Source organism: Lacerta agilis, chromosome 8, assembly GCF_009819535.1.
Source record: "Lacerta agilis isolate rLacAgi1 chromosome 8, rLacAgi1.pri, whole genome shotgun sequence".
Taxonomy (NCBI): domain Eukaryota; kingdom Metazoa; phylum Chordata; class Lepidosauria; order Squamata; family Lacertidae; genus Lacerta; species Lacerta agilis.
The window spans coordinates 70,735,292-70,761,560 of NC_046319.1; the positions used below are offsets into that span (position 1 = coordinate 70,735,292).

The window sequence follows — 26,269 nt, forward strand, 5'->3', positions numbered from 1 at the left end:
GATAGGCATACCAGCAGCCATGAGCCAGGATCTTAAAACCTCCATGCAGAGCTGCAGTATATCTCAACATCCAAGGAAAGGAGGCAGCATAGAAAGGCATCGTTTGCATGGCCCTTGTGGGAAAGAAAGAATGCTGGACTAGATGGATCTCTGCTCCAGCTTTGCCAAAATTCCTCCATGGAGACAGGGTACTGGGTGGGGGTGACCTGCCCCTGGGAGCTAACAAAAGACGTAGGCTCTGTACTGCAGCTCGCTTAGTATTCCTGCCAAGCAAGTCAGCCAGCCAGCCAGCCAGCGAGGGCTCTTTTCCACCTCCTCCCCCTTCTATTCTGCAGAGAGAGAGAGAGAGAGAGAGAGCAGGAGGGAGAGGTCTTGGGAAGTAGGTCAAAGCCTCTGCTGAATCAGGCTGGTGGGAACCCGGCACACTGCAGGCTGTTTGGAGTGGGGGGCTGGCGGGTGGGGGGAGGAGGGGGAGGAGGAAGGGGGAGAATGGCAGAGAGACAATCTCCGCATGCTGACTCACAACTTCCAGCTGGGTGTGTGCGGAGGGGGCTGGATGCATAGTGGCAGAGAGGGTATATGGGGAGGGGGGCCTCTCCCTGCTCTCCTTCCCCATGTTGTAGACCCACGTTCTCTCAAAGAGCATCCTGGTTGCTTTGATGTCTATTGAGTGAACAAAGCAATTTATATTTTAAAAAGAGCAGGAGAAGAACAAAAGACGAACACGGACGGATCAGGCCACGGGGCCCGTCTAGGCTAGCATCCTGTTCTCACAGTGGCCAACCAGATGCCCATGGGAAACCAGAAAGCAGGATTTGAGCACGGGAGGACTCTGCCCTCCCGTTGCTTCCAGCGACCGGTATTCAGAAGCATTGCTGCCTCCAGCTGTGGAGCCAGAGAATAGCCATCGTGCTGTCCCTACCCTCCAGCATTCCTCAGATGAAAATGGGGGTGCTGTCCTGGGCTTTGTGGCCAAGTGACCCAGATCTCATTTTCATTAAAACAACAACAACACCAGGAAGTGACGCCATATTGAGTTGGGGAAATGGAGTGGGAGGCCTAGATCTAAGCAATGTGTTAGTGGGACGCATGGATCTGAACTTCCAGTAACACATTGAAATACTGCACTCAAGGGAAGGTCCCTTGGACATTCGGGACTTGGCATGACCAAATGAGAAGCCATGGTGGCTTAAGGGTTTTTGTGACAGTCCCGGCATTTTGGGGGCAGTTGGAGAATATGTTTGCCTAGTCCTCTTTTACAGCCATCTAGATTGGTGCCCATCACACACACACACACACAGAGAGAGAGAGAGAGAGAGAGAGAGAGAGAGAGAGAGAGAGAGAGAGACATATCGCCATCCACTTGCTTCATATTAGTGATGGGGGAGAAATTTGATTTTCTTTGCATTGGAATGAGAAACTACCAAACTCTCGCATTTTGAACTAGCACACAAGCCAGTCATTCATACTCCTCCAGTGTGGTTCTCCATCCAGTGTGCCAAAAAGAGAGAGCATGTATTGGTGGAAATATGCAGAAAAATGTATGTTAGTATACACACACCCACATGTACACCCACACACCTGTTATATAAGGGGAAGTTTCTTGCAAAATGCGATCATTCATCAAAACTTCATACAAACATGTGTATATTAGTAGAAATTTGCACTAAAACATTGACAATTTTTCATGAGGCTTCCTTTGTTAAACCAACAACTCACAAATGGCTGCAGAAATGTGACAAACTGATCCCAACATGGGAAAAACGAGAAACCAAAATTAACAGTCACATCCATCCCTATTTCACACCAGGCATAATTTCATACACTTCTATCATGTTCCCCTTTTCTTCCTGTCAAGGTCAATTGCCTTAAGGTATATTAGTGCTCAGCTCTGATTGAGCTCAATTTTGGGGAAATAAGCATAAAGGAGGGGAGCGTTCTGCTCTCCTAGTGTACGTCTCTCTTGTGATTTTAAAATGGAACCCTTGCTCCTCGTCTAAATATTTTTAAAGGCATGGAACTGCTCCTGCCATGTCCAGTCTGGGCATTTCCAGGTTGGGGGTGGGGGGGATTCAGCAGAATGGCTTTTGATGGATGAGACACCCTGGTGCTGGGTCTGGGGGGAGCTGGAGTCCCAACTATGCTTAGAGGACCACATTAGCCACTCTAGGGTTGTAAATTGTGAATATCTTGCCTGAGCCAGCGGTCGGTGATGAGATGCCAGCAAGAAGAAGTGGCAATGAGAAGTGTAAGCCTATCCATACCAGTGAGACCCTATTGTGCCCATGGGTATGGCATTGTGACATAATAATAATAATAATAATAATAATAATAATAATAATAATAATAATAATAATAATAATAGTTTTATTCTTTATACCCGTCCCATCTGGCTGGGTTTCCCCAGCCACTCCGGGTGGCTCCCAACAGATAAACGATAAAACATCAAACATTAAAAACTTTGCTAAACAGGGCTGCCTTCAGATGTCTTCTAAAAGTCAGGTAGTTATTTCCTTGACATCTGATGACAGTGCATTTCACAGGGTGGACACCACTGCCAAAAAGGCCCTCTGCCTGGATCCCTGTAACCTCGTTTCTCACAGTGAGGGAACCGCCAGAAGGTCCTAGGAGCTGGATCTCAGTGTCTGGGCAGAATGATGGGGGTGGAGACGCTCCTTCAGGGATACTGGACCAAGCCGTTTAGAGCTTTAAAGGTCAGCACCAACACTTTTAACTGTGCTCAGAAACGTATTGGGAGCCAATGTAGGTCTTTCAAGACTGGTGTTATGTGGTCTCAGCAGCCACTCCCAGTCACCAGTCTAGCTGCCACATTCTTGATTAGTTGTAGTTTCTGGGTCACCTTCAAAGGTAGAGCGCATTGGAGTAGTCCAAGCGGGAGATAACCAGAACATGCACCACTCTGGCAAGACAGTCCATGGGCAGGTAGGGTCTCAGCCTGCCTACCAGATGGATACAGAATTGACCTGCGCTTCCATGGACAGCTGTGGGTCCAAAATGACTCCCAGGCTGCGCACCTGGTCCTTCAGGGGCACAGTTACCCCATTCAGGACCAGGGATTCCCCCACACCCGCTTGCCCCCTGTCCCCCCAAAACAGTACTTCTGTCTTGTCAGGATTCAACCTTAATCTGTTAGCCGCCATCCATCCTCCAACTGCCTTCAGACACTCACACAGGACCTTCACTGCCTTCACTGGTTCCGATTTGAAAGAGAGGTAGAGCTGGGTACCATCCACATACTGATGAAAACCCAGCCCAAACCCCAATGTTGAGCCCGAAACATGAGGTGCTAAAGTTCTTGGGAAGGGCTGTAGCTCAGTAGTAGAGTATGTGTGTTGCAAGCAGAAGGTTTCAGGTTTAATCCCTGGCATCTCCAGGTAGGGCTGGGAGAGAACCGTGCCTGATACCTTGCAGAGCTGCTGCTAGTCCGTGCTGGGCAATGCTGTGCTAGATGGGGCCAGTGGTCTGATGCAAGATAAGGCAGCTCCCTATGTTTCGAGAGCTGATTGATCAGATCATAATACAAAAACCATCCAGAGAGCACAAGAAATAACGGCCACATCTGGAACTGGCACCGAGTCTGCTCCACTGAGACCCATTAGTGCATGGAACACCAAAGAAGAGAAAGAGCAACAAGCAAGAAATAAGCAGAGGTCCTTTGTGCTGGGAACAAGAAGTCATCATAGGGCCAGACGGAACACTATAATGCAGCCACGCAAAACCTTGGCTTGGTGGCTGCTTCCCCCATGAAAAGAGGATGATCTTTGGCAGCCAGCGGTTGCTGAGAGCTGCAGTTGCTCTCTTGTTGAAAGCCAGGTGAGCATGTGTTCCAAACAACCTGTGAAATGCTCTAATGGCTGTTCCTGAGCATGTGCAGAGTATCTTCCCTCCTCTACTACAGCTCTTGTGCTCTAGGACAGCATGAGTTCTAGTCAATCTGGCTGCAGCCCACAGCATCTCACTTACGCAACTAACCACCTCTCCTCCCCTAAGCATGTGCAGAGAGGAGAATGCAGTTTTAAAACCCAGACATGCTTTCAGTCTTTGCTCAGAGAGGGAGAAAGGGGATCTCAATGCATCTCTTTGCAATGTGGGGTGGGAGAAGCTTCTCTGGCTTCCTTTCTGCATGTGAGGTTGCTGTAAAAGCAAGGGCAGTTAAAACAACACGGTAACCCTGGCACCAAGCCCCTTGCACATGTTTTTTTTGTATAACTGCACTTAATTTTGGAACACAGAATTTCACATAATTCTGCACTAGTGATATGGTTGAAAGATGCAAGGCGTGCTCTCCTGCACATTTTTGAGTGCCGTGCTGCCCCGCGAGAGCATGCCCCCCCCAAAAACGGGATGTTCTGATTTAAACAGGACAGTTGAGGGGTATGATCTCGATGTGGGGGTAATGGAATTCCCTCAGGAAGGCTCTCCTGTGGGGGCCTACTGGGAAGGGTTTGTTGCCCAGTGGCAGAGCACCTGCTCTGTGTGCAGGTCCCAAGTTCAGCCCCCAATGTTAGGGCTGGGAGAACTCTGGAGAGCTGCTGCCAGCCAGTTACAGGCAACACTGCTTTTGGCAGTCTCTCGCACTGACCCAGTATAAGGCAGTTTCCCTATGTCCTCTTGCTTCAAAACAATGCAGAAGTATTCGCACCAAGGCCTGGTGAATTTATGCCGCATTTGACAGAGTTATTAGCCATCCCGAAAGTCACCGCCGGCTGCTATTAACGCGTTATGAGAAGGTAATTGTGCGTTGTGCCGAGAGGTGGGGGGGAGGGCATATTTTATTTAAATACTGTCAAGATGTTGCGGTGCAACTTTAATAGGCAGGGAGAGCTAAATGATTGAACTGCGGGACGAAACCTGCTCTGGGTTCAGACATCAGCAGAAGGGGGAATGGGAGAACAGGGTCAGGGAAAGGTCCCGCTCTCTGCTACATCACCAAAGAGTGTGCTTCTAATTTGCTTTGCTTGGAAGGAGCCACTCTTCCCTTACATGGGAGGTCTGTGATGGTTGGTGGTCCCTGGGCCCAGCAGACCCAGCACAAGACCTGTGTACGGTGGTCCGCTAGGTGTCTCCTCCAGCAGGGAGGAGAATGGGGACAAAAGTGGAATTAGTTGGCTCTGCCTGCCATTTGCTCTGGCGCCAGCTGCTGTTGGCCTCCTTGCCTTCTGCCCTACCAGCAGCAATGGGCACTGCAGTGTAGATGGACCAACGGGTCTGACTCCCTATGTTCCTATCAGCCCCAGCTAGCGCGACCAGTGTTCAAAAAGGATGGGAGCTGTAGCACAACATCATCTGGAAAGCCACAGGCTCCCTATTCCCCAACACAGAGGTGTGGGGTTGAGTGGGGGCTGACATGGAAGTTCTAGTAAGTTTAGAACAGGAGGAAGATACGAGTTCATACAGCTTCAGAAACTACAGCAGCCTTCCTCAATGTGTTACCCTGAAGAGTTTTGGGACTATAAATCCCATGAGCATTAGCTAGCAGGACTCTACTGGCTAGGTTGGATGGGAGTTGGAGTCCAAAACCTCCAAAGACCACTAGGTTGGTGAAGGCTTTTTTTCTAGTCCATGGTAATAAATTAATGGGGAGGGCCCATCATATCTTCCAGCAAGGACACACTCTCTCAGCCACCCATAAACACACACACACACAAACACACACACACACACACACACTCCTCGGTCAGAGGGAGAAACTCACCTTAGTGTTGCATTGTCCCCTTGACAAACTGTGTAATTGTCAGCTGGCTGGTTAAAATCAGCACCCCGAACCAGCAGTCCTGCACAGTGAAAGACACAGAGAGAAGTTGCTGTTAGAGTGTGGCCGAGGAATTGCCATGCAGAGTGATCCAGAGATGGCAAAACAAGCAAGACCTCTTTTAGGAGTAGAGTTTTTAAAGTTGTTATAAGGCGGAAACCTCTTTTCGATGCAGAAACAGGCAAGTTTTCTGAGCTTTCCCATTCTTCTTATCATCCTGTACAGATTCTGCCTGAAGAAGAGTTCTGTATAACCTAGAAGTGCTGCAGCCCTGCATCAACAGAGGATGATGTTCACAAAATAATTTACCACTTGGCTGTCAGTATATTGAGCTGCTCTGAACTAGGAATGGTTGACAACATCAGTTTCCAATTCTCTCGGTTTCTTGTTTTTTCAGATCTTAAATTTAGCTCTCCACAATTTCCACATCAGTTTGTGGTTGTTGTTTTTTAAGTTCCCATGAAAATTCACCAGCATTTTAGTATACATTTCTACTAACACACACATTTTTGTGAAGTGATTTCCCACAATAGAATGTGTTTTTGTATTTATTTTCACCACACTAAACATACAATACCCTAGGTAAAGGTAAAGGTACCCCTGACTGTTAGGTCCAGTCGCGGACGACTCTTGGGTTGCGGCGCTCATCTCGCTCTATAGCCAAGGGAGCCGGCGTTTGTCTGCAGAAAGTTTCCAGGTCATGTGGCCAGCATGACTAAGCCACTTCTAGTGAACCAGAGCAGTGCATGGAAATGCAATTTACCTTCCCGCCAGAGTGGTACCTATTTATCTACTTGCACTTTGATGTGCTTTCGAACTGCTAGGTGGGCAGGAGCAGGGACCGAGCAAGGGGACCTCAGCCCATCACGGGGATTTGAACCGCCGACCTTCTGATCGGCAAGCCCTAGGTTCAGTGGTTTAAACCACAGTGCCACCCGTGTTTCTAGTCCATGCATTTATGTACACATTGCTTGTCTGGGCAACTGCACTGCAAAATTCAGAGTGCTGTGCAAATTTTGAAAGATGGCTTTGTTTCAGCTTCAGAAAGTGACAATTAGACAAGTTCACCTTTAAATGTGAAAGCAATTGAATGTTTCCCCTATCTGCCCTCTGAGCTAGCCACTCTATTTTGGGGTACAATAGTAGAAAGCAACACTGCACCTTGTTTACTTTCTAGGGATATTCGCATGGCAATCTCTCAGACGCAACCCTGGAGTCAGCACTGACAAGGAACAGTGCATGCCAGCCTCCTGATTCTCCCAAACCATTGCCTACAGTATAGCACCCACAGGCAGGTCAAGAGACCTATTTTAGTTAAAGGAACCTTTCTCGGCTCTCTTCCCCCCCCCCTCAGCACTACAATTGTTGTATTGCGGGCGGGTGGGCACACACACACACACACACACACACACACACACACACACACATAATGCAAGCCCCTCACCTGCAGTTTGAAGTGGCACAGTCTAGGAATAGCATTGCCACATGATCTGCTTTTTGTGTAAACTAACTGTAAATCTCCTTTCCCATTCATTTACATCTCCTTGGGGTATTAATGACTCATTAGCATTGCTGTAGTTCTCTTTGAGGTATCATTGACTGAACAGCACTTAAGTGTGTTGAAGTGCACGGTGTGATTTCTTCTTTACCTGCCAGCATTGCATCGCTTATCCGCACTGTCAATGATGCTTCTGCTTAAAGCGACAACAACCTTGACGACTCCTTCCCCTGCTCCGGCCCCAAACACACAAATATGAAGACAAGTGCCAGAAGAAGAAGTCCATCTGGTCTTGACTCATAAGATTCACCTTTCACCAAACGTTGTGCTTCTCTAAAACAACAGGAACAGAGAAAACAGAGCACAGCTGCGCTCTGCCCGCCTGCAGTTCCCAGCAACTTGTCTTTGAATTGCATACTCTGCCTCTGAACATTGAGGTTCCATTTAGATAGGGTGGCTGCTGGATTTCCTAGCCACCTTCACCTGGCTCTAACTTGTGAGATTCCACCTGTGCTGGAAACAGAACCCGGGCACCCTGGTTTCCAGTCTGCGAGGCAACCATTGTCTGACTATATGGCACACCAAAAAGGGCATTGGCATGCCAGCTCCTATCGGGGCTGTTAAGAGAACATTTGTGAAACAATCTGACTCACGGTACAAGCCTCCCTTCTCTTCTGAATTGGGGTGGAAGGTGCATGTGCATACAAAGCCTAGATTGCCCGAGGGCTCATCAACGGGGATGCCTCATCAAATGTGCCTCAATTTTCTTTCCCTGTCAAAAATCCACCGACTCTCTCTCTCTCTCTCCCAGTGATCTAAGGTCAAGAGGCTTAGAGGTTGGGCTGACAATAGCTGGAGAAAGGGTCCAAGAGACAAATCTGTAGATCCTGAATGTCATGAGTCAGATGCCTGGCTTGACTCTATTTGAGAGGGGCTGGAGGTGTTGTTGTTGAAGCACAATGGTCCCTAGGGATGCCCAGACTCAGATTGTTTGTCATCATGAGCTTGCGATTTAAAAGCAAGCCCAGGATTTCAAAACATGCAAAGGTTGGGCAGCAGTAGTAGAGATAAACTGCACCATTTGTCATTTCCAAGGGCTGGCTCGCCCACGGCAATTCATCACTTGATATGATGACTGCTGCCATCAGGAGGCGGTGCTGTCATCAGGGCAAGAATTTGGGGCAGAAGTCAACAGAATGAGCAGGAGAACACACAAACGCACACTAAAAAAACAACAACACACAGAGCAAGGCTTAGCTCCTCACACGCCGAAGTAACTGAAGTCAATACACATCCCAGTCTAAAGTAGCCCAGGAACTATGGCCCAGAGTCTAAAATTATCTCCCTGCACTGCTGCTCAAAGGGATGAATAATTAAGGTGAAAACCCACAGAAAGACTAAAAACAGAGGGAGTGAGCTTACAGGCTGCCACTATTTTGGGATGGGGTTCAACCACATATCAGCAAATTCAGGTTGCACGGTTATAGGCTAGTTGGGAGCTCTTGCACAGCATAACTGCTTCTCCAGAAGATGAGGCATTTTATGCAACAGGGAAAGGGATGGGAAAATTCACTGGGAATGCGACTGGGAATGTTGCACCCCTGCAAACAAATCAGGCCGAATGCACATTGAATAGCTAACATTGTTTAATCTCCCTGGATAAAATGAGCAGGATGCATGTTCAATAATCAGGTCAGCTAGAAGCATCCAGATAGAGGGGGAGGTGTATGTTAAGGCTCAGAAAGCCACATCCTCTGATTCGGAAGGCCTCGAAAGAAGGCGGGGCTAGCAAACTGGGGAGAACCCAGAAAGGAGCACTCCATGCTGCAACATTTTGTTGCGGCTCCCACTTGCCTGCTCTGCTACAAAGCTATGGACCCTTCCCTTTCGGAAGGCTTCTCTTTTCTTGACTTCCCAAGACAATGACAATTTTATAACATTCCTGTGCTGTAGCTAGAGTGGGAAGCCCTCTGCTGGCTTCAGGTTCCCTATAGAAGTTGCAGCTGCTCCCCTTCCATGGGAAACTCGAAATCAACCAGCCCTGTGACATTTTGCACATCCTAAGCTCCGGGCACTGAAAACAAGGCCTGAAGCTCAGCCCTGGCCTTAGAGCACTAAGGCATTGCTCCTGTCTGAGATACCCAGTCACTACGCCCACCCTGCTAGTATTCCATCATAATTGGGGTCCAGGTTGTGATTGACAGGCATCAGCATCTGGGAGAGATCCACGGGTCAAAGCTTAGTCAGCAGCTACACAGCAGGGGAACTGACCAGCATCATTTTTATTATGGATTTATTTATTTATGTCTTCCAAGTGATTTCCTTCCACTGCCTAGCACAGTGCAGGTCACTCAATGGTGTCACCAGCATTTGGGGGCATCTGCTGCAAAGATTGGAGCCAGGGAAAGAGGTGGAGGGTTTTGGACAGAGTCAGCCCCCTATCCTCTGCCCCTATGCGTGAGATTGCACCCTTTTTGTCCTATTCCTGGTTAATGGTGCCTCTTCACTAGAGCTATTAAAAAGTGTGCGTTCATGTGTGTGTGTGTGTGTGTGTGTGAGAGAGAGAGAGAGAGACAAAGAGAGAGAGAGAGAGAGAGAGAGAGAGAGAGAGAAAGAGAAAGAGAGAGAGAGAGAGATTTTCAAGCAAATTCTCCTCACCCTATATTGGCCTGCAAAAAAATCCGAATCTCTCTCTGCTCCTAATTTGCCATCAGTCATGGGCTACCTGTTACAAACTGTCATAGCTATCTTTTTGTCCACAGGCTTCAAATATCAAGGGCTAGCAGCTGTTCAGCAAATACCAGCAAAAACACTCACTCTTGTGATGGACCAGTGTAGTAAAGAGAGAATCGGCATATAGCAAAGACTCAGGCTGGGTTTGCATGCTCCCAACATGCAGTGTATTTTTTAGAGCTCAGTACACAGAGGAGTTGCATATTACCCCCCCCCCACATGGTGAGAACCCTGGGTAGGTCAGACAACTCAGATTTGGGGTGGAGGGTAGGGTTTGCCTTTCAGTGCAATAGCACCCACAAGTTCGGTGCTTTATTTTCCCCCAAAGAGTCAGGAAAGCCAGGGCGGGGGGGGGCTCCATTTAGGCACAGTGTCATTCCCTGCAAAAATCCCCCTGCTACCAAATTTGTTAGTCACAAGCCAAACACAGAATATACCGGTAGTTGGTAAAGTCCTAAAAATCCATTCCAGCGATTGTAAATTAAAGGGGTTGTATGTTCTCGAAGCGACTAGCATGAGTTTGGCCAAACTGCAGGAGGCAGTGAAGGATAGGTGTGCCTGGCGTGCTCTGGTCCATGGGGTCACAAAGAGTCGGACACGACTGAACGACTGAACAACAACAATCCACTGTTAGTTGTACTCAGAGTCACATCCATTGACCTTGATGGACAAGATGAACATAGGGCTATTAATTTAAAATTGTTGGTTTGTTTCCCAAAATTTACACACCGCTTGACTGGAAAAGCAACCACCACCCTTGGAGAAGTTCACAAAAAGAATAAAGCAATGGAATTATCAGTAGAAACAATATAAAAGCAACTATTTACGATGATCAAAAATAGGGGAAACCAGCCATAGGCTAAAAAAAGCAAAGAAGATACATTCTACAAATTGGGATACAGGTCTGAAATGAGTAGAACTTAGTTGCAGACAACCCTATGGAATGAGTGGTGGAACACACACAGGGAGATATAAAGATATCTATAAAGATATCCATATAGATATATTTCCAGTTTCTTAATCCAGATTAGGAGGGTGTGATCTAATTTTGCTCGTGTGTTTGCGTGCCTGTGGAACTCAGACCAGGTAAGGCAGCCTGCCTGACCTTGCCGATTCTTAAATCTGTCCACAGATCAGCAATGCATTGTGTGTGTCTGTGTGTGTGTGTGTGTGTGTGTGAGAGAGAGAGAGAGAGAGAGAGCGCAGAAGCCTGCCTGGGCCCCTCCGGTGAAGTGGTTGATTAAGATTCTGTCTGGCTGACGAATGGAGCCGGACACGAGTCGGAGAGGCAGACGGTTGCTTTGCATGCAGAACCAGGGAGAAGGTGACGAGGGAAGAAAGAGACATGGACAGAGATCAATCACAGCCTGCACAAGCCACACTAGCTCTCCTCAGCAATGCCTTGCAAGCCTCCGGCTGTCCTTTCTCTCTTTTCCTCCCCGCCACCACCAAGCCCCTCTCCATCCGGACACAGCTTGTGCCAGCTTTTGCCCCACCCAATCCCTATCAACATTCCTCAGAGGGCAGAGGCTGTGTGCTCCAGGTTTCACTTTGGCCCAGCTCCCCATCTCTCTCCATCCCAGATAGCTCTCCTCTATGACAGATTGCAGTGGGCAGGTATCTAATTGGTGGCTCTCACTTGGATGTGACATCGTGTTTACTTCATGTTCTCGCTCTGGCTACGAGTGGCGACTGTCAATATCCAGCAACTGGCACCATGGCACTCAGACAGCTTGAGGGTCACAGCAGATGCTGCTAAGCCAGCAGTCCCTCCTGGACCAGGGCGTCTGCTTAATGCATGCGCTTAGCACCATTGTCAGGGCCTGGAAGCGCCTAGGACACATCATGCCTCACCAGAAATCCATGCACACACACTCACTGACACCGCTACCTGGTGCCATCAGGCAGGCTGGAGAAAGGAATCCCCTCAGCATGAGCAGCGTCTTTTCTTTCAACATCAAACACAAATGGAGAGGTAGTTACAGGTGGGTAGCCGTGTTGGTCTGCCATAGTTGAAACAAAATAGAAAATTCTTTCCAGTAGCACCTTAGAGACCAACTGAGTTTGTTCTTGGTATGAGCTTTCGTGTGCATGCACACTTCTTCAGATACACTGAAATGGAGAGGTAGTCAACTTGGGACCTTGCAGATGTCGTGGAGTGCAACTCTCATCCTCCCCATGCTGCCTGGGGATCATGGGGAGCTGACATCCAAGAACACCTATGGTGGTCACCACATTGCCTTACCTTGGGCTAATTCACAGAGGCATCTCCACCCCTCAGCATCACCCATCTACAGGGGAAATGAAGCATGGTCAGAAGAAGTTCTTCCTTTTGCCTGGCCTAATCCTATTCATTTCATTAAAGGTAAAGGGACCCCTGACCATTAGGTCCAGTCGCGGACGACTCTGGGGTTGTGGCGCTCATCTCGCTTTACTGGCCAAGGGAGCCGGCGTACAGCTTCCAGGTCATGTGGCCAGCATGACTAAGCTACTTCTGGTGAACCAAAGCAGCGCATGGAAATACCGTTTACCTTCCCGCCGGAGCAGTACCTATTTATCTACTTGCACTGGTGTGCTTTCGAACTGCTAGGTGGGCAGGAGCAGGGACTGAGCAACGGGAGCGCATCCTGTCGCGGGGATTCGAACCGCCGACCTTCTTATCGGCAAGCCCTAGGCTCTGTGGTTTAGACCACAGCGCCACCCATGTCCCACATTCATTTTATTAGTTACAGGTGGGTAGCCGTGTTGGTCTGCCATAGTCAAAACAAAATCGAAAATTCTTTCTAGTAGCACCTTAGAGACCAACTGAGTTTGTTCCTGGTATGAGCTTTCGTGTGCATGCACACTTCTTCAGATACACTGAAACAGAAGTCACCAGATCCTTCAATATAGTGGGGGAGTGGGGAGGGGTATTACTCAGAAGGGTGGTGGGAATGGGTGATAGGCTGATAAGTGTGGAAAACCTGTTGACGACTCTAAACGGCTGCAATTAGTCTTGCAGGGAAAGGCAAGGGGTGAGATGGCTAAAGATGGCTTTGTTATGTATAATGAGATAAGAATCCAATGTCTTTGTTCAAACCAGGTTTCTCCATGGTTTTAAGTTTGGTGATTAATTGCAGAAGAAGTGTGCATGCACACGAAAGCTCATACCAGGAACAAACTCAGTTGGTCTCTAAGGTGCTACTAGAAAGAATTTTCGATTTTGTTTTCATTTTATTAGGCTATGGCAAATTCTAACATGAGAGAGGGAGAGGAGGAAACTCTCCAGATTGTCTCCATGCAGTGCTGGATTTATGTATAAGCTAAACAAGCTAAAGCTTAGGGCTCTACTCTCTTGTGGTCCCCATTTTTTTTTTTAAAAGGAAAAAAGAAACTGGATGTACATTTCCAAAATAAAAAATAAATAAAATAAAATCTACATTCAGCAACAGGGGTTTGTGTTGTATAGGCTCCTATGATGTAAGTAATGGGCCCGGCCTGCTAGCCTGCTCCCTAAAATACCACCAGTTTGCTCATTTCTATATATAGGGTGCCTACATTCTACATGGACTGTTATGTGCAAACGGCTTTAGATACGTATTAGGTCCATAAATTACCATACAGCCTATATTCAACACAAAAAAAGTCAGCAACTATTTGTTGTTGACAAAGGACAGCTGGACATATAAAGGGCCCCATTACCTTCAGTAGCTTAGGGCCTCATCAAACCTAAATCTGGCCCTGTCTCCCTGCCATTCATGTTTTTTTATAAAACTTGGTAGCTCAGGAAGAAAAGGCGGCATTGCGAACTCCACCAGGCAAAGGTTTGCTAACATTTCAGGAAGGGTTGTAACTCAGAGGCGGAGCAGTGGCTGTTGGCTACGACAGGATGCATCTTTCAAGCTTGATTCAACAGTGGGGAGAGGGGAGAGTGCAGGAGCAGAGGGGGCACATCTGCTCCTGCAGGCACCCATTGGTGACCCCTCCTGTAGACAATACTGAGCTATGTGGACCAAGGGTCTACTGTAACTCAGTATAAGGTAGCATCCTATGTTTTGTGGTGTCGCCCCCCCTTCAATAAAGATTGGACTGCTCCAATTAAAAGACAAAAAACAGCCTTGCTAGATCACAACAGAGGTTCATTGTTCTAATACTCCCGATTCCCATTTTTAATAAAAAGCACCCCCAGATGCCACCAAGTGTAGGGAGGCACCGTATAAAGTAATAATAACAATCAATTACTCTGACTGGAGCTCTACGGGAGTGTCTGGTGCAGAGGTTAAAATAGATGATGTGAAATAAAACAACAACAACAACTGTTGTACTTATACTCTCCTTCCTTGGAGGTTTTTTAAAGCAGAGGCTGGGTGTCCATCTGTCATGGATGCTTTCGCTGAGACGCCTGCATTGCAGGGGGTTGGACTAGATGGCTCTCAGGGTCCCTTCCAACTCTACAATTCTATAATTCTAAGCTTAAGGTTTAAAGACTCCTCCAACTCCTTGCTGCCTCTGTTTCATATTTTATCCCACCTTTAGTAAGGTGTTGTTGTTGTGTTTTTTTGTTTTGGAGGGGATGTAGAATAGGATTTAAAAGCCAAGTAGTTAATTATATGCCTCTGGATTTTATTTCCTGTTTATTATTCTTACACCCCTCCTTCCCTCCAAGGAGCTCAATGTGGCACCTCTGACTCCTCATTCTATCTTCACAACAACCCTGTAAAGTAGGCTAACCTGAGGGACCATGACTGGACCAAGGCCACTCAGTGGGCTTCATGGCCAAGTGGGGATTCAAAACCTTGTCTCCCAGGTCCTTGTACAAGAACTATTAACAGCTACACTGCACTGACTCTCTGATATCTGGTTTCCATTGGTGGAAAAAACATGCAAGCTTTCCTCTTAAACAGAACACACACACTCTCTCCATCAGACAATACTGGAAAAGTCACTCGTTCCCTGGTATATAGAGGGTGACGTTACATATTAAAGCAGAGCAGAAGGTTAATATGGATGGAAAAAAAATCCTCGGGGAATGATATTCTGTTCCTTGCCCTCACCCAAGAAGCAGGCATCACAGTTAATTTTGCTTCCCTTCATCTTCATGTTGCAAATGCCCCATTTTCAGGTGCGAAGTTCCGGTATCTTTCATAGTAATGGGATATAGACAGCTGTTGCCGTGTTGGTCCCAGAGATTAAGGAGCGACAAAATGAGTTAAGCAGTGTTTTTATTGCAATGTGAGGTGGTGCCTAAGGACTCCCCTGTCTGCACTGACTGACTTTCAAGCACGATTCAAGGAGCTGGTTTGGATGAGGGATGGTTCCAGCCTGGTCCCTGAAGGGCCAGCTTTGGGAAGTGGCAGGGCAAGGCGGCAGTGTTATTGGGGCCATTTCTGAGCATGGGGGGGGGGGTCAAATGCTTGTATTCCAAAACAGGGCACGGGGTTAATTTAGCTGCCATGGGCTGAAAGAAAGAGGGAATAAGCAAAACACAGACACCACGCCCAGCATAGAGACAAGTATGTGACCACGTTGCCATGCCAAATACGCTGTATGAGGTCTAACCAGCAGTGACTACGACTTCCCTGCTCATGGTCTGTTTATTGTTATTTGCAAGTGGAGCTTGCAACAGGTCTGCAGCATAGATTGCTCCTATTCAAGAGTCCAGCTGGCCAGCAATGGTCCATTGCATTCTGTCTACTGCTTTTTTAAAAATAAAAATATTATTATTATTATTTATTGAATTTATATACCGCCTTATACCCGGGGGTCTCAGGGCAGTTCACAGAATAAAATCAAGATATAAAACCACAAAATACATAATAAAAATAAAAACAACTCAATAGCCCCCCCCAAAAAACCCACATTTTAAAAGAGCTTAGGATGTAAATCAGATCAACCAAAGGCTTGGTTGAAAAGTAACTTTTTGCCTGGCGCCTAAAGGTGTATAATGAAGGCACCAGGCGAACTTCCCTGGGGAGAGCATTCCACAGACAGGGAGCCATTGCAGAGAAGGCCCGTTCTCATGTTGCCACCCTCCGGACCTCTCGAGGAGGAGGCACACAAAGAAGGACCTCAGAAGATGATCCAGTTAGGTTCATATGGAAAGAGGTGGCCCTTGAGGTATTGCGGTCCTGAGCCATTTAAGGTGTTATAGGTCAAAACCAGCACTTGGAATTGGGCCCGGAAACTAATTGGTAGCTCATCTCCTTCCACCGACAACAGTCAACATTCTGACCAGACTGGTTTGGCGATTTTCCACAGTAGCATCAAACTCTTTGGACAGCTGAAAAATAGAAGGGTTGGAGCTCTGGGGCAGAGATGGCATGGTGGGTTTGCTGAGGAGGTGGCAGATTCAGCCTCCAAGGAGTGCATTTCAGCTGTTGCTGCTACTGCGGCAGCTGGAGATGAACCTTGGAGGCTGCATCGACTGCCCCTGTAGATCCAGCCACCTGAGGTGGCCATCTCACCTTGCCTCATGGGAGGACCGGTCCTGGTTGCCTTTTTATCTAATGGCAGTCCTCCTCCATTTGAAGCAAACCATGAAGAACCAATGCCCATCGAAATGGGTGTGCATGACTAACTTAGGTCCATTAATTGTTACAGATTACTCTGACTAAGTTTGTCACAAGTCAGAATTGGCATTCATTTGAAACTGAAGAGTGTACACCTCTGCCTTGGTAAGCGCCATATCTGAAAGGGAGGACATAACATGTAATGGGATGTCAAAATCTGCCATGCTGTATTTGGGATCCAGTGGTCTCCAAACAAAGTGCATTTGCTCAATATGGAGGCTGACAGGGGTGAGATAAGGAGAGGCTCCTGCCAAGGACTGGCGGAAAAGAGCCTGGCACTGAGAGGCACGAGTCCCTTCTCCCCAGGTCTGACCTTCCTGACTCCATCAGGTAGAAATGATTATATTGACAGGCAGCCATGTGTGCCAATGGGACATGGAGGAAATTAACCAAGGAGGGGGAAATGCAAGGTTGGGGCTCTCCTTATGGATGAGCAGAGGTTGGTTACTGAGCTGGAAAAACAGTGCTTGGGAATGTGGTGATGTCTAACCCGGGGGTGCACTGACAAGATACATCCAGATACTAAAAGTAGATTTAGGAAGTTCTGACGCAGGTCACATCTAGAGATGTTGAAGAATACCTTCAGGAATGCAGCCAGGAGTGGAAATTCCTGCAACATCAGGAAATCATGCAAGTGAATACAAGTGCCATTTGCTACCACTATTTTCTTTTAGTCTGCAAATATTGTGTAATTAATTGCTTTTTTCAGTATTTCAAAGCCCATCCCCCCCCCCCCGAGAATTCTGGGTTGAGGTAGTTTGCACACACACACACACACACACACACAGAGAGAGAGAGAGAGAGAGAGAGAGAGAATTCCCAGCAACTCATAGCAAACTATAGTGCCCAGAATTTCTTGAGGCAGGGTATGTTCTCTGAATGTATTTCAGTGCTTTAATGCAGTGGTTTCCAATTAGAGAAGTACTGCAGACCCCCTGTTTTTCAAAAGCCAAGCCATGGGCCCCTTACTTTTGGAAAATGTTGATGTATCTATGGTAGTTTTTGTTATGTGAATGGTGCCACAGACTCCCTGGGTGGGTTATGCAGAGCCCCTGTGTTCTGTGGGCCACCATCTGGGAACCACTGGAGTCGTGTGTACACCTCCTCAGTCTAGAATGTGCATGAGCATCGTGAATGGAAGAAGTTCATATACTGAACCAGGCAATTGCAGACTGCAGCACCATCACTAGTACTCACTGGTCACCACGGAGTCTCATCTGCAGCCTACAGCCTTTAAGAGAAGCCAGGGAGTTCTTTTGGAGCAGAAGGGGAAGAAAGTCTATCCTGAACACGGTTATCTGACAGAACACATCTGCACTGGTCAAGCCAGTGACATGCACTTGGCTCTTCACCCTAGATCATGGGCAGTGGGGGTGTTAGCTACAGAAAAACTCTCGTTGTGTTATATTTATGCATAGTGGGCTAAGGGTGCATTTTTCCGCATAGAGGGCCAACTTCCATGCTGTACCCCCATTTTTCCTTGGAAGATTTTATTTTATTCATAAGCTTCATAGATTACCCACAATCGCATGGATCCTGGAATGGCTTACAAATATAAAACAATCATGAACGCCTTATAACACAATGTATTCATTATAGAACAAAATGCATTTTTTTGTTCCTTTTTTATTTCTGACTGTTCTTTTTAAAGAAAAGAAACCTTTCAGCAGCAGAATCACCTACCTCAACTCTGTATTTGACATACTTAAAAAAAACAAAAAAACTAAACTACTGTAAACTAAACTAAAAACCCACCTAAAATGTCCTGGAGGTATATATAATATATTTAAAGTGGAATGACAAGGTATGTTCCCAAGAAATAAATTCAAAGAAACCCTGCTGTAGGACTGTGTAGAGAGAGCCCTGGTGAGTACCGAATTCAGGCTCTACACAGGTGTTGGAAATGAGAGAGGTTTATTAAGCCAGACAAAGCACTCCTCAGTCCATCTCCCTTGCCAATAACACATCAGGGCCACAATTACTTTAGCACACTAAACGTTGACCCAGTTCAGCACAGCATAGCCCCACTCCTGACTCCCCTCAAAAAACAAACAAACAATGGTTGGGAAGTGGCTCTTGATTCAAAGGAGACACTAGTGACCCTTCTGGGGATGCTCACTGCCAAAAACAGGTGATGACCCAAGCTAAGCGGAGGCACTAATCTCAGGGTTCTTGGCAAGGAGGATTTCAGGACCATGGATAGAGACGAAGGTGTGTCGTGGAGCAACTGGCAGGTGCTAGTAGCATGGGTGGTGCTAGTGCCCATTGAGCAGAAGGCGGGGCGCTCAAAAGGAGACAGAGGTAGTGCCAATGATAGGCGGCGGGTGAGAGCTAATGAGAAGCAGAGCCAACTAATTAGTGTTTCTTCCCCATCCTCCTGTAAGGAAGATCACTGAGACTAAGGAGGAGGAAGCATATAGGCTGTGTCATGCTCCTGGGCTGGTTGTAAGTCAGAAGACAGACAGGTGGGGGCTGGCTGAGGTCAGGCTAAGGTAGGTGGAGCAGTGCTCCACTCCCCCTAATAAACCAGCCTCCACTGCTAGGTATTCCTTGTTGTGGTCTGGAGCCATGACACTTCTGCATTCCCCATTCCTTTCATTCTGGGTATCTCTTAGAATGTGGAGGTGCATTGCCTGGTCCAAGCCCAATCATATATACAGTGGTACCTCGGTTTAAGAACAGCCCTGTTTACGAACTATTCAGTTTACGAACTCCGCAAAACTGGAAGTAGTGTCTTGGTTTGCAAACTTTACCTCGGTCTAAGAATGGAAGCTGAACGATGGAAGGGCACTGGCAGCAGGAGGCCTCATTAGGGAAAGCACACCTCAGTTTAAGAATGGTTTCGGTTTAAGAACGGACTTCTGGAACGGATTAAGTTCATAAATCGATCCTATACCACTGTATAGGATCATAGAAGCATAGAATTGTAGAGTTGGAAAGGACCCCAAGGGTCATCTAGTCGAACCCCCTGCAATGCAGGAATCTCAGTTAAAGCATCCATGACAGTTGGCCACATAGGGCTCGAACCCATGACCCTGCTTGGGACTAGCATTGAGATAAAATTATTGCCTGTACAATTTTCTGCAGAACTAGCTCCTGTTATAGGCACCGGACTAGGAGACGAACAACCCTTTCCCTATCCCATAATATATCCCCTTACTTTTTAGCCTAGCCTACCCTTCTTTCACTGCACTCAGAACCATGTGCAGAGTCTCCCAGCCCTGATTTCAGCATCACAACAAGCCTGTTAGGTAGGCTAAATTGAAAATGAGTGACTGGCCCAAGGGTAGCCACTGAACATCATGTCTCACAGATGCTAATGAATGTTTACTCAAAGGAAATGCCACTGAGTAGTTCAATAGGGCTAACTCCCAAGTAAGTGTGCATAGGGTAGCAACTACAGCGGAGGTTTAATCCCTGGCCTTTCTGGTCCTAGCCTAGCATTCGAACTCCTAGACCACAACAACTGTCATTATTCCCACGTTACAACCTGGAAAAAGCCATCAAAAGCCCTGCAACTGTGGTGTCCTCCAGACATCACTGGACTTCAGTTCCCATCATCCCTGACCACAGGTCATGCTGGCAGGGGCTGATGGGAGACGAGGTCCAAAGCAGCTGGAGAGCACAAGGTTGGATGGAGGCTTCTCTAGTCAAACTCCTTTAGTTATGCCAATTGCTCAGAATACAAGAAGATACGCCCAAATTTTTGTCCTTCATTGGATCCCAAAATTCAGAGGAGTGCAAATTTTGGAAGATACTTCAGTTCATATATTGTAAGTGTGAATCGGACAGGTTCCCAATAAAATCATGAACCAAACTTCTCCCCTATCCCAACCTCCAGCTGCTGCTCCACAGCTCAGGCATGAACCCTAAGTTGCGGGTAAGGAAGCTGTGACTCTGGAGATGTTGAGGGACTACAACTCCCATCATCCCTGACAATTGGCAGTACTGGCTGGTGCTGATGGAAGCTGGAGGTGTCCACATTGGCTACCCCTGATTTAGGGCTTCGAAAGCAGTAACCAAAAGCTTCCATTAAACCAAGGAAGAGACCAATAGCCAAATGCAGCCGGAACAACCGAGATCTCACATCATGTTCCAGATGACTTGGTCAGAACTTGGGCAGACACATTTTGAACCGGCTGCAGATACAGAAATAGGCTTAGGGAGGGCATAGGGCAGTTTGAGGAGCCCCCATTTTCTCCCCCCAAGCTGTTAAGCCTCTCCCCACCCCATTCACACACACCCTTAACGCTGCTCCTCTCCAGCATTCACTTCACTGGCTCCAGCTAATTAGAATGATTAATGGTGCCTGGGAATTATGTAAATTGGAGTGAGGTGAATTTGAGAGGCAGCGGGGAAGAGGGTGATGTGGTGGTGCTGAGAAGTCAGGCCTGGGAGGCTTTGCTTTAAGTCGCAGGGAGGGGAAGGAGAGTGTGGGCTAAGGTTGTTGTTTTTTTCTTTCCTTAGTTGCCTTCTGGGAAAACCCTCGATTTCCTCCAAAGCTCACAGGGGGACAATGGCAGAAAATGTCAGTAATGGTGCGCATACTTCACAGAGAGAGAGAGAGAGAACACTTGCCAGCTACATTAGTGGATACTTCCATGTGAAGCTTGAGCGAGGGCTGGCCAGGCCTCAGGGTGAGGAAACTGCGGCCCTCCAGATGTTGTTTGACTCCAGTGCCCATCAGCACCAGCTAGATTGGCTAATGGTCAGAGCTGTTGGCCACAGGTTATCACCCCTGATTTGAGAAGTGCTTTCATAGCACGTGGAGGAAAATGGGAACATGGGAAGCTGCCTATACCAGTCGGACTATTGGTCCCTCTATCTTAGTATTATCTACACTGACTGGCAGCAGCTTTCTGGAGTTTCAGACAGGACACATTCCCAGCGCCACCCAGGGGATTGAACCTGGGGCATGGAAAGCAGGACACTTTGCTGTGGCACTTCCTCATGATTCCTTCCTAGCAGGGCTGCCAAGTAGATCTGGCAAACTGAGCATTTGCCCTCAGACATTTCCCAGAATGCTCCACAACAGACACAGCAGATGCACAGGAAGAACTCAGCTGGCAAGTCAGGGATGAAAAGGTTACCTGAAGCGAGGAAAAAACCATGGCCTAGTAGTTGCATCAGCAACCCCTTGAGAACAGAAAAAAGCCTTGATGGGTTGAAGGAACTCAATAGAGGGAGCGGAAGGACAAGGAATACGAGCTCTTGCCCCTTGCCCCTTCTTCTTCTTCTAGCATATTTTCATTGTTCGTCCATTACAACTTCAACTTTTTTCTCTGCAACAACGAGGACTAGAAACTTATTTTTTTCAAGTATGGGATTAAACCTAGACCGTAGGACACACGGAAGACAATGCAGGAGATACATGTGGCGGATATGTGGGAAAAAAGTCACGGCATTCCCCGCCCCCCCCGGCAGACAGATGTTCTGTCCAGAGTTTGCCAGCTGCAAAACAGGCAAAAATTTAGCTGCTGCATCTCCCTCCATCACTGCGTCTCCTTACAGGGAAAAGCTGCTTCTGCTGGATTTCCCTCTGCTCAACAGGGAAATATTTGCAGGCAAATAGGCAATCGTGCCTTCTTTACTCTTTATAGCGTATTTAATACTCTTTCTATGCAGAGCTTCTCTATGTGAAGAACATTGCTCTGAATGAAGTGGCCAGAAGTGGTCCCGGAAGATTTGGTCCTCCGCACTCTGTACATGGGCAAGCATGCAGCTGTGAAAGGGGCAGCAGGTTAAATTTATACACAGAAAAAAAGCATTTCTATGCAGCCTACAAGCCAGACTACACAGCAGAGATAACACAAGATACTTGGGTGGCTGGGGCAGAAAGCCCAAGTCGACTGTCCCTCCTAAGACCACCAACCTATTATTTTAAAACACCCATTCAGTCAGTGGAGACACACAGGAGAGGGTTTGGCCACTATGTGGTGGAACTAGTTTAACTTTTTAACATGGGGCACCAGCATGGCAGATCAGGGCAACTGATCGAAATGTCATTAAACCACAGGATTTCCAAATTATTTTTAATTTATTAAAATATTTCCACCCCACCTTTCTGGTGCAAAAGCACCAGCTTAGGAGGTAATTCAACAGAAGGCAGAGCTGAAAGCAAAAGTCCCAAAACGGACAGGTAAGATGCCTGATGGCTGGTCACTTTTCTTCCCCTCCCATTACTCTTCCACAGCTCCTGCCTGTTTCGATGGATGAAGCTTTTGCAAGAAAACATGGGGAGGGGAGAGAGATTCACTTGATGCATCAGTTCATTCTCTATCCTGTTTGCTGCCATGTGTGACATGCAGATCTGCAACCCATCATCAGCTCCAGCTCTGCTCATCTCCCCAGTGCAATATTAGGTACATTATCATTGTTTCTTCTTCTTCTTCTTCTTCTTCTTCATCATCATCATCATCATCATCATCATCCATCATCATCATCATGCTACATTGCCTGCTGCAACCTTCTTCCTCTTGTTCCCTCCCCTCTCCTCCATCCAGAAATCTACTGCCAAATTTCATTCATCTCACCTAGACCACATTTCAGGTTTCAGCACTGCGTATCCATCTCCCTTCTGCATCCAGCACATCCTAATTTTCAGGGTGCTGGGAGGAGACTCTTGAGAGTCCCATGGAGCTAGCAAAACGATCAAACTTATCCATCCTTAAAGAAATCAGCCCTGAGTGCTCACTGGAAGGGCAGATCCTGAAGTTGAGGCTCCAAGTACTCTGGCCACCTCATGAGAAGAGAAGACTCCCTGGAAAAGACCCTGATGTTGGGAAAGATGGAGGGCACAAGGAGAAGAGGACGACAGAGGATGAGATGGTTGGACAGTGTTCTTGAAGTGACTGGCATGAGTTTGGCCAAACTTCAGGAGGCAGTGGAGGATAGGGGTGCCTGGCATGCTCTGGTCCATGGGGTCACGAAGAGTCGCACACGACTGAACGACTGAACAACAACAACAATTTTCAGGGCCAGCCCAAGACACTGTGACAGTTGCAGTGTTATGGCCCCTTCCTGGGGAAATCCAAATGGGTGTTCCATTCTGCCATCACTTCTCTGGTGTTAGGAACTGGAAAGACAGTCATTGTGTCAGAACAAAATGAATCTTCGGGCTGACATGAAGACAGAATATAAAGCTGAACCGCTCCGCTGTAGCAAAATTCAAGCCTCACACTTTTAGCACCTCCCCTGCTCTCCCATAGCAGCCCAGACTCCTGCTCATGTCAGCACCTAAAAAACCTAGCCTGCATTTTCTGAACTTAAATTCAGAATGTCTCCACATTTCTGCAGCAATCTGTGATTATTATTTTTTAGATCCTCATGAAAATTTACTGGCATTTTAATGTGAATTTCTCCTGCCGAGCACTTTCATTATATGCAGCTTTGACTAACATTTACATTTCACCATGCAGTTTCTCCCAATGCTATACACTTGTGTATGTTATGTCATTTTCACTGATACATGCACATTTATGCACCCTTTTATACTATTTTGTACACATTTCTTCGTTGGAAAATTGCACCACAAATTTCAGAAAAGTGTGAATTCCAAAGGACAACTAAGTTTTCGTTTGCATATTGGTTCAGAAAGTGTGAATAAAGTTAGCATCTCATTCAATTTCGATTTCTGCCCTATCCCTAAGAGGCAACCACCCATTCTGCCTAGTTGGGCATGATTAACTCTAAAGCTCTCTCTCTCTCTCTCCTGGCCTCCTTCCTCCACCTTTTCTGCCCATAACTATATGTAATGCATTTGCCTGTATTTCATTCCTTGTTTATCCTTCCCCTTCCATTGCTTTGCAGCACCATCCCACTGCCTGCATCCAAACTGTAGACTCCTAGGAGCATGAACCTATCTTGTTGCACTGTAAATGTGCCTTGCACACTGATGGAACTATAATAATAATAAAGAGGGTGTGCATGACCCCCCAACCCAATCAGGGTCCACATCCGATCCTGATCTGACCTGAATCAATTTTTTATGGGATTATGGGAAGCAATCCTAATGTTTAATTACATCCTACTAAACATACAGTCAGGAGTGGGAAGGAGAAGAAGCAGGTACTGCATGAGCTGGTGAATGGAGGATTCAATCCTGTTCAGTTGGCTGTGTGTGTGCGCGCACATCCTGCTGGTACAGATTCATGCAGTCAAAGTGCGGTGTGGGCTGTTTGAAATCCCTTCTGCAAACAGCTATTCCTTAAACCTTGGCTGCCTGCCTCTCCATCTTCCCCCTCGCTGTCTGACCATGTTCCTTTGGACAGCCCCGGATGATCATAGTGGGGCTACCCAACTCAGGGCAACCCAGGGCTGTCTCAGAGCCCAGATCCACCCAAACTGTCCCAATTTTGTTCCGGATTCAGCCAGATCTAGTGCTCAGCCCTAAAATGAAATAACCAGTGATAATGCACACAGTTACTCATCCACGCGACATTTAAGGTGACAGAGTGGGACCGATTTCAATATTTTGAAAAATTGATACACAGGGCCTCTCTCTCTCTCTCTCCTCTCTCTCTCTCTCTCTCTCTCTCTCCTCTCTCTCTCCTCACACACACACACACACACACACACACCAATTGCTTAAGCCTGTCTAATCCCCCCTTTAAGACCATCCCTCCTCCTTAAAACCTCCATAATCCTACAAAGAAACTTAAAGGAACTGAAATCTCCTGGCAGGGCCTCAGGAGCTTCTTCTTCCCTCTCATCTCTTTTTTTACACAAAATCCCCACTCAGAGCCTTCCCCGATCCACCCCATCGCCAGGGAAATCTGAGACAGGAGGCCGGGCCTAGGCCTCAAATGAAGAGCGCAATTTCAAATGCAAGATTCCAATCCGGAAGGCTCAGTCAATTCCTCTCCCCGCAACCACCGCAGTGGAGAAGTTTGAGGCTGCTGCTATGTTCCTACCGCATGCTTCTTTCCAGGCTCTGCCACAAGACGGGTCCGGCCCCAGGCAGCACCCACTCCTGGGTTTGGAGGGCTGGCAGGCAAGATGTGTTGGTGGTCCCCACTGCCACCGTACTGCCACCACTGACAATTTGCCTCCTCATCTCCTTGTGGGTCTAAACTGCCCCCAAGGGAGAGCACATGGCCAGTGGGAAATAATGCTTCAGTGCCTCACTCCTTGTCACTGCCTACAGAAATCTTTTTTTATTGCTCATTCAGGATGATTTGTCATCATGATGCTATTGGGTTGGTATACATGATCCTGCTATGAGTATGGTTTTTCCTCCCCCCTCCCCCCCAAAATCCCAACATTTCAGGGCAGAAACTTATATAACAGTTTCATAATTAGGCTAGTGGAGTTTGTGCGTGTTCGCCAGTCTCAGGATTTGGGAATTCTCACATGTCTGAATAGCCTTGGGTTCCACACCATTGGAAGTCCAATACGAGAGTCAGTAAAGCCAGAGATTTGCCCTATTTTCAGGGGGAAGGGTTGGAGAGCCGGCTTCACACTCTGCGTAAATTGCAAGGGAGCAGGCTGGGGGCATACTAGTTTGGAATCCCAGGATTTAACCATTAATTGTAGATCTGTGCGATTGCCATAAAACTTAGGGAACAAGCGGTGTTATAATAATGATTAAGGCCTTAAATGATAATTTTAGGTTATATTTTAGTGACTAAGTTTTAATTTTTATATATTTTTTAATGTTGCTATATCTGTATTGCCCCTGTTATACCTAATTGCAAATTCAAATGTATCCCTATCGTG

The 26,269-nt window shown here is 47.1% G+C and overlaps 1 protein-coding gene across 2 annotated transcripts in view; it reads right to left on the reverse strand.

The window, feature by feature from the left end:
- IGLON5 (IgLON family member 5) overlaps nt 1-26,269 on the reverse strand; it is a 124,322-nt gene that overhangs the window by 20,155 nt on the left and 77,898 nt on the right. For both annotated transcript variants that reach the window (XM_033158200.1, XM_033158201.1), the window contains exon 2: nt 5,717-5,795. In XM_033158200.1, coding sequence (XP_033014091.1) covers nt 5,717-5,795 — 79 coding nt within the window. The remainder of the gene's footprint in view (nt 1-5,716; nt 5,796-26,269) is intronic.